The 10,696-nt window shown below is 39.1% G+C and overlaps 1 protein-coding gene across 10 annotated transcripts; it reads left to right on the top strand.

The window, feature by feature from the left end:
* The first annotated feature begins 231 nt into the window (after positions 1 to 231).
* Positions 232 to 7,838, top strand: LOC104438929 (disease resistance protein RUN1). Of its 10 annotated transcripts, none has more exons than XM_039310533.1 (9): positions 232 to 835; positions 956 to 1,140; positions 1,609 to 2,036; positions 2,707 to 2,988; positions 3,071 to 4,673; positions 5,421 to 5,618; positions 5,704 to 5,819; positions 6,874 to 6,969; positions 7,053 to 7,838. In XM_039310533.1, exons 1-5 carry the CDS (start codon positions 312 to 314, stop codon positions 4,526 to 4,528), a joined length of 2,877 nt encoding a protein of 958 aa, XP_039166467.1. In that variant the 5' UTR covers positions 232 to 311; the 3' UTR covers positions 4,529 to 4,673; positions 5,421 to 5,618; positions 5,704 to 5,819; positions 6,874 to 6,969; positions 7,053 to 7,838. The 10 variants fall into 10 exon arrangements, with proteins under 10 accessions (XP_039166467.1, XP_039166469.1, XP_039166464.1 ...); XM_039310535.1 differs by having other exon boundaries at positions 5,704 to 6,226; positions 7,224 to 7,838; XM_039310530.1 differs by having other exon boundaries at positions 5,704 to 6,226.
* The last annotated feature ends 2,858 nt before the right edge of the window (positions 7,839 to 10,696 follow it).

Genomic DNA, 10,696 nt, shown 5'->3' with positions numbered 1-10,696 from the left:
GCAAAAGTCAAAATCACTAAGAACATTTAGGCCAAACTTCAACGAGCGAGTCAAAGTTCGAAGGCGTCCCCAGTTTCTCCGTTTGAATAGAAAAGTATTCGGAGACACCCAAATGTCCATAGAATTCGAATAATCGGGTCTTACCTCCTGCTTTTTTCCCTTCTTTCACTTTACCAACGACGCTATAAATGTGGGTCAGAGATAGTTAAGCCATCATTTCCTGCACAAAGCTATCCCTGGCAGCCGAACCGAGCCATCTTTTTGTTTGACAAAGGAAACCACTGTCCACGCCCCCTTCTTCCAGCAGCGAAATGGGAGGACAACACGAGGATGCTAAGCCCTCTGCTTCGTGCCCCTCCGTGGTAGGAAACAATTACCCCGTGTACTTGAGCATCAGTGGCGCTGATGCTGGCACTGGCTTTGTCCATAGCCTCTACGACAGACTCAACGACGTGGGCCTGAGGATCCGTCCAAACTTCCGGTCCAGAGATGACGACGACCTCCCCTCCGGTAAGGAATTTGCTGAAGATCTTATCAGTGCAATCACGCACTCTAAGGTTTCAATCCCAGTCATCTCCAAAAATTATGTTGCGAGTGAATGGTGCCTCCGCGAGCTCATTCATATAATGGAGCGCGTGGAAAGTGGAGAACAAAAGGTCTTGCCCGTGCTTTACAAGGTGGAAGCCGAGGATGCCCGCACACTAAAGGGGGCCTTTGGAGAGGCCTTCCAATCCAGTATGCATCTTTTTAAGGAGGATGTCAAGCAACGAGGGAAGGAAGCGCTCAAAAAGGCAGTTGCTTCTACAATATTCGAATCAGAGAAATTTGCCAGAGGGTACGTCGTTTACCTTCTTTTGACAGATCCTTCATCAGAAGAAGAATTTTCCTTTTTATCATCCTTAATCCTTGTTTTGTGGGGCATTAATGAGTTCTCATCTATTGAGTTGTTTGACAGGCGCGAAGGTGAATTAGTTAAAGAACTAGTAGAAATAATCATGCGCGAGCAGCAAGATGATTTTCCACCATCTCTTCCCATGGACTTGGTTGGAATTGATGATCAAGTCGCTGAGGTTAGGAAATTGGTGGATACTGCTTATCCTGACGCTCGAATTATTGGGATTTATGGGACAAGTGGTATTGGTAAGACAACTCTGGCTATGATCATCTATAACAAACTTGTTGACAAGTTTAGTTGCCATAGCTTTCTCAAGGACATCAGAGAAACAATTAATGGCAAGGGCATCGAGCATGTGCAATCTCAACTGATCTCAGACATACTAAAATTTCGTGACTATCGAGTGCTTGATTCTCATACTGGAATTCGTTCAATCCAGTCTAGTTGTAAAGAAAAGAAGGTACTTATTCTTCTTGATGACGTGGATTGCAAGGACCACCTGGATAGTTTGATTGGTGGTTGTAGTTTTAAGGCAGGAAGTAGGATCATTATTACATGCCGAGATAAGGCCATGTTGGAGTCTATATATGGGTATGAAGTCAAAGAAATGAATAGGGAAGACTCTTTGGTTCTATTTAGCAGATATGCATTTGGAGGGAAAGCACCTCCAAAATATCTCAAAGCCCTTTCTGATGAAATTGTTGCCGCCACAGGAGGGCTTCCCTTAGTTCTCATGGTTATGGGTTCACTTCTCAAAGGAAAAGAAGATCAAAGAGTGTGGAAAGAGATGCTGGAGAAATTGAGGAACGTGCCCACTACAGCAGTACAACAAAAGTTGAGGGTAAGCTACAACACACTAGAACATGAGGAACAACAGATGTTTTTAGATATAGCATGTTTTTTAATTGGTACCGACAAAAGAATTGCCTCTTACTTGTGGGATGATCTCAAGTTTTTCCCACTTTCCGGATTGGGAAAAATGTTCACACGTTCGTTAATAAAGTATAATGATGACAATGAGTTGAGAATGCATGACCTACTAAGAGATCTAGGTAGAAGTATCGCCCGTCCTGCGGATAAGAAGCCTTGCGATTGTAGCAGACTATGGGACAAGGAAGCTATGGCGGTTCTAGGAAGCGAGGTAACAATTATGTCTACTTTTGGCTTCTCCCAAGTTCTCTTATGGTAGTCCCTCATACAATTATTGTATTTGTACGAAATTTGTGGGACCACTACCAATTTTCCTAAAAATTTAAGTTATTAGATGAAAGTGTGATTTATTATTTAAATATTCTAACACTCCCTCTCACACGTAGGTTGGACTTGCGTGGAAAAATGCAATTGAAAATACAAATAGGAACCTAGAAAGATTTGAACTCAAGACCTCTTGCTCCAATGCCATGTAGGAAATTTGTGAGACTACTGGCAATTGTTTTACAAGCTTAGGTTATTAGATGAATGCATGATTTAATATTTAAAAATTCTGACAATTTTAATTTGAGAGACTATTCTCTTTTAATGAAACAAAAATAGATTGCTTGGGTTACATAAAAAAATATCATATTGAAAAAGAAATAAATAGACCAACGGTTGCATTTCTACACAAAATGGCTAAGTAGATTTTTTATTTTTATAATGGCTATGTAGATTAATCCATGAGTTTTTCGTGCATTACATTGAGAAGAGATAGACCTCACTTCCTTCTTGCTCAAGGAAACAACGACCAATCTCTTTTCCATTCTGCTGTATGCCAAAATTGTATGAGGGGATGCCTTGTGGTGATATTTACAATCCTCAGTTATTTATTGTAGCAAAACGAATATATTGAGGCACTACGTATGGACGAAAATGGGTCAAGCAAGTTCATGGAGCAGGACAGCTTTAAAAGATTGCCTAAACTGAAGTTCCTTCATGTGAGTGCTGTGGATTTTGCTGGACATTCAGAGGAATCGCTTTGTGAATTAAGATGGCTAAAGTGGGAGAGCTGTCCTCACTCACTCAAGGCGACCGGTGTTCATTTGGAGAAATTGCTTGTGTTTGATTTATCAGGTGGTAATATTCATGAAAATTGGGAAGGATGGGGTTCAATCAAGGTAAAGATGAGAAATGCTTTCTCTTTTATTACATTTGATGTCAAACCAACAGCTTATCTTGGAACATGTTTCTTTCTTATAGATGGAGAGGCTGAAAGTTCTTAATCTCTCATCGTGCTCCAATTTAAAGACCACCCCTAAACTCTCCGCATTTAAAAGTTTAGAGATGCTGATCCTGGAATATTGTCAGAATTTGGAGGAAATCGACCCTTCCGTTGGAGATGTCAAGTGCCTTGTTTCCTTGAACTTGAGGTACTGTGGGAGTCTGAAGAAGTTACCTGCCCAACTGGGTCAACTAAAAGAATTGGGAGAACTTCTCATAGACGAGACTGATATAAAAGAAATCCCTCCATGTATAGGATCTCTGAAGAAGCTGAAGATGCTTAGTGCTGTTGGTTGTGGTTTGCTGACTCAGATTCCCAGCTCAATAAGCCGTCTGGTAAATTTGTCAACCCTGAACTTGACCACCTGTAAAACATTACAAGAACTTGGCTCCTTCAAGGCTCTTGGGGAATTGCGGCGCTTGTATTTAGTGTGCTGCTACAGGTTGAAACAGCTCCCTTCTTCAATTGGGGAGTTGGAAAAGTTGGTTGAGCTGGACTTGTCACATACAAGAATTAAGGAATTACCCGAATCCATTGAGAAATTGAAGAACTTGAAAATTCTGAGGATTTCTCATAGCGAGATAGAAAAGTTACCGAGCTCTATTGGAAAATTGGAAAGCCTCCAAAAGTTAGATGCCTCAGGCTGCCATAAACTAGAAGGACAAATTCTTGGTGACATAGGTGGATTGTCTTGTCTACGGACCCTATATTTAGGTAAAGCAAGAATTTCTCACTTGCCAGAAAACTTTGGTAAGCTTTCTACTCTCAACCACCTTGATTTACTTTACTGTAGTGAGCTTGAGTCACTGCCAGACCCTCCTTCTGGCTTATCATCCCTGCAGCTCACCTGTCGGAGCAACACACTTCCTTCTCTCTCTCACCTAAGTAATCTAAAGAAGCTCACCCTTCACTGTTGCATGTTTCTTGAAAGTATCCCTGAGCTTCCCTCTAACATACGCAAGCTTCATGTTTGGAAATGTCCTAAGTTGAAAAGATTGCCAGATCTTTCGAATTTGAGATCCTTGATGGAAATAGAGCTCTTGCAATGCTATGAGCTCTTGGAATTCAATGGTCTGGAAGCTTTAGAATCCCTAACAAAGTTGGACGTATCTACTAGCACACAGTTGCTCAACCTCAACGACTTTGAAGATTTGGAGTTGTGGACTAACTTAGACCCACAAAGCTATGATGGAGAGGCAGATAATCTCCACGAGTTACGAGGGATTAGCCACTTAAAATCCCTGGAAGTGTTGAATATCTCTGGACGCAAGCACATTCAACGACTGGATCTTTCGAAATCGGAGCATCTGAAACGATTGATTGTTAATAATTGTGAAAGCTTAATTGAAATTCACTGTCATGATAAGATAGAATCCCTTGAACACTTTGATAGAAATGGGTGCAAGTCACTCACAATACCAGACTTTTCAGCATGACTATAAGATGCAAGCGGTGCCAAAAAAAAATTGAGCTGAGAACACTGCACCACATGACAGAATTATGAAGAAGATTCAAATTATGGCAGCATGATGAAGATCTGATTCTGGAGATCGCTGAAGTCTCCTAGTGAACATATATATGGTAAAATTGCCGTTTTTCTGTTGAGATCACCTGCTTTCATTAGTACTTTCAGTTTGTATGGGGCTTTTCCTGGATGTGCTGTTATTTTCCGTCTCAATTCCAGAAGTGGGAGAAGTTATTTGAGCAAGTAAATGCAATGCTTCAGTGTTATCTAGCTCATGATCATGATATTAATAAAAAGATCAAAATGCTTCCAAAAGTAAATTAGATGTCTTCTGTCAAATGGTAAGACATTCTTCATCCCTGAAATGGTATCAATCTGTGCTTCTGTAAATACAGTAATACTTATCTCCAAAATCTATTAAAATTGGTTTTATTGCATTATGTGTTGGTCCCATTTATGCAAAAGAATGCAGAAAGAAGCTTCACTATCTGATGGATTCTGGAAACTGCTCATGCATAAGTGATTATTGGTTGCATTTTAGTAATTTGTTATTTTGTCATGGAAGTAGGCAGTGAAGGTTCCCAGTAGCGGGTCTTACATTTTTCTCAAAGCCATGACATTAATGTCAAGATGATGAATCTCCATGGATCTATATCAAACTCTGTTCATCACTTAATATGCCAATATGAAAATTGCTCTCTCTGAAGGCAAAGATGTATGGCCATCATCATGCTGAAAGGATTATTATCAAAGGAAGAAAACCCAGTAGAAGTTCTGCAGTCACTTTTTCCTTGTTTATTCATGCCTTTATTAATCATCTTGCAAATTCTTACCTGTATATCATTCCTGATTTCTTCCTTCAGTTTGGTCATTGTTTGATGATGACAATGTCTACACCTCAGAGGCTTTAAACGAACAGAGGATGTTTACTGTATTGTGGCTGAAAGTGTCAGATCCAAACCAAAAGTATGGAGACCATCCTTAAATCAACTGCGTTGCTTTCATGTCCTATGGATAAAAATGACAAGTAACCAATGGGGAGCTAGACAGGATTTGCTTCGGTACGTGAATGTTTGAGAGCTGATATAGATCTCTAAATGCCATATTTTCTTGAACTACTACTCAAATCAGAATGTTTTGTTGCAGCTGCTAGTGAATGGAATTGAAAATTCAGTCCTGCAATAACCAGTTGTGGTTTCAGCTAGAAATGTGCACCATTTTGGCTAGGCTGATGGCAGGGACAAAATCTTTGGAGCTCTCAGGTATTACCCAGCTTTTTATGGCAGTGAAATGAAGTGGGAGGAGCTGTGCATATGATTTTAAATTCTGTGGAGGGCTTAATTGTTACTGCCTCAGAGGCAAGGACTTCCAACTACAACTGTAAAATTGACATAGGAATAGCTCATTGACAATATTAGGAGTGCTGATTAACTTGGAAGATACTAGTCATGTTCTTTTATTATCATTTGCACGATAGTTTGATGGGTGTCTTTGAATCCTGATGAGAGAAATCGTGTTCTTTTATTATCATTTACACAAAGAATAACAGAATGATGGAGTAATACATATGCTTCATGTGGAAATGTGAAGAATATTTGCATGATGGCAGCACGACAAAGATCAGATTCTGGAGATCGTCTGTGGTTTGTAGTAAATGTAAATATAGCCGGTAAAGTATCATATTCAGTTGTGAGTACCTACTTCTCAATAGTATTTTCAGTTTGGCATGGGGCTTTACATGTCAATGTTGGTTTTCTGTCTTATTTCAAGGAATCTCGGGGAGATTGGTTGACCACATGAATGTGATGCTTCAGCATCATCTGGTTCATGATCCTGGTGGGAATGAAAATAGAAAAGAATGCCTTTGAAGTACATTGCATGTCATTATACATCATCAGTCACAAAGAAAGACTCTTCATCCTTGACATGACACGAATATGTTCTTATGCAAACAGAGAGTATTACCTTTTTCCAAGTTCTATTAAAGTTGGTTTCCTAGAGCATAGGATGTTCATCATGTGATTCTTCGATTCATTCATGCATAATAAAAAAAGATCTTCATTACTTGTTAGGAAAAATTCCACCCAAAAACTTAATCTATTAGTTAGAGGTAGAGTGCATGTATATAACCCCCGTTGAATCCCTTTATTCAACCAATGTGGAATAACACTTCTAAGAATTGATTCATCATGGCAACTACTCATGTCTATGTAGTTTTGATAGCATACTTTTGGTAGGTTAGATCCACTTATTCTGTCATGGATTAATAAGCCACTAGAGGCACAATCATAAGCTATTTACTTTTCTCGAATCCAGGACACCGATGTCGAGATGATGAATTTCCATGGATCTAAACCTCGAGACATAGATTGCTCAATCTGATGGTGGATTTATGCCCTGATCCCGTCAAAGGTAACATTCTGTACGGTGGAAAACCTCATGTTGAGCTCTTAATATTTCCTAAATAGTAACCTCAATAATTTTTTTTGTCGAAGACGAGAACTACAGTATCTCTTGTCAATGTCTCGATCCGATGGTGCGTGTGCTATGCAGAGCTTGAATAAGAGTGAATAAAGGCTACGCTGACAAAACTTCAGGCGGACGATTGGGGGAACTTACTGATTGATGTGGGTGCTTTAAGCTCTGTTCCTTTTTCTTTTGAGCAGCTGGAGGCAACCAGCGCGTTTGACATGGACGCCGAAAAGAGGAGGTTCATGGCTTTGGAGACTCGGAAAGAAAAGCGGTTGTGACGGATTTGGAAAGCGACAAAGGTTGTGCGTTTCTTTACAGCTCGCTCAAGGGCCGTGAATTCACGAGGAGACAGAGGGACCGCGGATTCAGTGAGCAAAGTATTTGAGGCCTCTGTTTTTCTCTGTATCTGTTCCTCCATGGAATAATAAGCAGAAAAGGAGAAGAGGAAAAGGCAGAGAGAGATAGACGTGCGTCCACGGTTCACATGAGATAAAAAGACCGATTTTTCCACTTGCCAAACACGACGATTGGAAAAGCCACCAATCGATGCAGCACAAGCGTGATTACATGTCGCAATGCATTGCTTGTGACTCTAATCACGAAACTACGGTTCATCATCCTTCACCAAATTAGCTGTGAATGAAGTGGTTTTGGTCATTTTTCATTCAGATCTAATTGAGATACAACCCCGTTTGTGAATCCCGTTTGTGACTTGTAAGGCGTAATATGGGGTTATTTCCTTTTTTTCTTTTCAATTTTCTCCTTGTCAGTTGTTCTTTCACACCCAAACAAAACCTTTTTTTATACAATTACTCTCTCTCTCTCTCTCTCTCTCTCTCTCTCTCTCTCTCTCTCTCTCTCTCTCTCTCTGTGGCCACGCACGAAAGGAGTAATAGGTTCTTTCGGTAGGGAAAAAAAGAAGGAAAATAACGAAAATAAATTAAAGGAGGAGGAAGGAGAATAAGGGGGGAAATGGAAAAGAGCGCACCTGAAAGGAGATGTACTCTTCATTTTGTAAATACGCTTTCTACAATGCTAAAAAAGCCAACAAGGTACTTCTTTAATTTAGCATGAAGATAAATTTGAAAAAGAATGAGTGTTTGGTGTGACTTTGACTTTTGATTTTTTTCTCCTGTTATCGTTAAATGTTACTTTTTTAACTTTAAGATGAAAGCGTGTTTTTAATTGCAAAATTAGAACGCAAAGAAATATATAGGTCGCCTTATAGAAAGTACATGTCTATTAATATGAGAAAGGGAGAGCTTTGTTGGAGGGAGCGAGGGAGAGAGAGGACGGGGTTGAAGCGGAGCCATAGAGATTGCTAACTAGTAATAGTTTTTACGAATTTCTACGTGAAAATCGAGTCGTGAAAGATAATTTCATGAACAATTAAATAGTTAATGATTATTTAATTGATAAATTTCGCATCCACTACCTCTCCAAAAGACATCCTGTCAAAGATACAAGGTATAGGCTACATGGGAGGTATAGGATTAGTAGCACAATCACTCTGTACTTAACATTCTGAACTTTTGGAGCCTAGAAGTTGCTCTGCCACCTCTAATGCCCATCTTGAAACTCACCAATCATGTCAATTTCATAGCAAATTTCGCTGATTCTCTGGAATCTTACTTGTATTCACAAAGTTGAATACTTTTATGGCAACATTAATGCAACAAAATAACATCTCATCACATGAGTAATCTACACAAATTTAGATGATTGATGCTCCCCATATTATAGAATCTACCTTTTAATAGAGGGTATATATTATCAGGCAAAGGATTTTAGATTATATAGCATATGTAAATTATTTATCATTTAAAAACATGTGCACCGTACGTGTTAATGGAAAAAGGTTAGCGGTGTTAATGAAATAGAAGTTCGGTGGAATAGGGACGTAACTTTTTGAAGTTCGAGATCTGACATGCACCAATTTCAAAGTTATGAAGGGTAAAACAAAACTTTCCCTAAAATGTAAGAATGAGATTTCACATTTTTCTTCTAAATGCTTGGAGCCTAAGAGTGTCATCATAATGTATCAAATTTGAAGTGGATTTCCTCCTTGCTATTACAGGAAATAGGTTAGGAACGCGTTGACTTGACGAGAACTCCTTTGGCGCAAATGATGAGCCAAATTGGATTTTTGGTAAATGCTTCCCGTAGCCATTCGCAAGAGTCAAAGTGCATCAATTGCAAAAAGAAATAGAAGATAAAAGTCGAAATTTCAGTGCATTTAGTGATTAAAACTACAGCTTAGTGATTGCATTGCAGACACCTCTTTATGTTTAGCAAGGCCCAAGGGAATTTATCTTCATATTTACACTCCATTTACTTTGTGAAAAAATGAATGATTCAACATATATATTCCTAAAAGCAATCATTTAGAGCAATTAGTCAATAAAAAATATTTTTGTTATCTACGATAATTCATATCTAAATATTTTTATAGACGATAAATATATGTTTCGATCATTCATTTTTGTAAATGATATAAACTATCATTTTCAGAAAAAAATATTTTTTCAAATCATTTATTTTATACAAAACAAACAGAGCTTTGGCGAGAGACTAGCTTGACTTTGTCAACTAAGGCCTAACATCTACTGTTTTGAGAAGTGGGGAGACTAGAACCTCGAGTTGATGAGGTCCAAGATTCCCAAGAACAAGTAAACTTAAGGAAATAGTTGTTTTTGCATCGTAGGACGGATAAGTTGAACTAGCCTTTCTTGGGTGCATAGAACGAGAAAGCAAAGAATAATAGTAGTAGCACCCTCTTGGGAAGCCTTATTCTCTTTCATTCATTATAGATTCATTACACAAACTTCTCTTTTCAAACACACCTCTCTTTTCCTCGCTGTTGTGCATTTACATTGTGGTTTTCTCACCAAAAAAAATGCCAAGAAGGAGCACTTATGCAGATCATTCCCGAGATCCCCGAGCTGAGGAGGAAGAAGAAGATTACTACGAAGTGTTCCTGAGCTTTTGTGAGGAAACACTTGTACTGGCCTGACTGACAACCTTTACAGGAGCCTGGTTGAAGCGGGAGTCTACGTCTACAGAGACAACAACGAGCTCCATACAGGTGAGGTGTTCGGCCCGGAGCTTCTCAACGTGATTACGCGATCTGGGATATTGATCCCAATCCTCTCAGAAAATTACGACTCAAGAGAATGGTGCCTCCGCGAGCTCACACAAATGATGGAGTGCAAGAGAAACAATGGAAGGTATATGGTGGTGCCTGTATTTTACGGGTTGAAGCTAGCACACGTGCGGCACCAGATTGAGATTTTTGGGGAGAGGTTCTGATCTGGTACAAGGCGATTCAATGAACAAGTTGTGGAGGAATGGAAGCAGGCGCTTGGAGAAGTCAGTTCCATACTAGGATATGAATCTGGGAGAGGGTACATCTTGTTTCTAAACTTACCTTGTTTACCCCTTTTGTATTCACAATATCCTTGGTTTTTCTTTTGCCAACACAATACCTTGTTTACTTCCATCAATGATTTTAGTTTTGTTTATTTGACCAAACTAATGATTTAGAAAAAAAAAATTCGTAAAAATGTATCTTCATTATAATTGGAAAAAAATTTTCATTATTATTATTATATCCGTCGACAAAAATGAAAGATCACCTCTCCTCATCGTTTTCATGCTTCTCTCTGCC

The sequence above is a fragment of the Eucalyptus grandis genome, chromosome 3 (assembly GCF_016545825.1).
Source record: "Eucalyptus grandis isolate ANBG69807.140 chromosome 3, ASM1654582v1, whole genome shotgun sequence".
NCBI lineage: Eukaryota > Viridiplantae > Streptophyta > Magnoliopsida > Myrtales > Myrtaceae > Eucalyptus > Eucalyptus grandis.
Note: the sequence above shows the minus strand (reverse complement) of the source record. Positions and strands in the feature narration are given on the sequence as shown.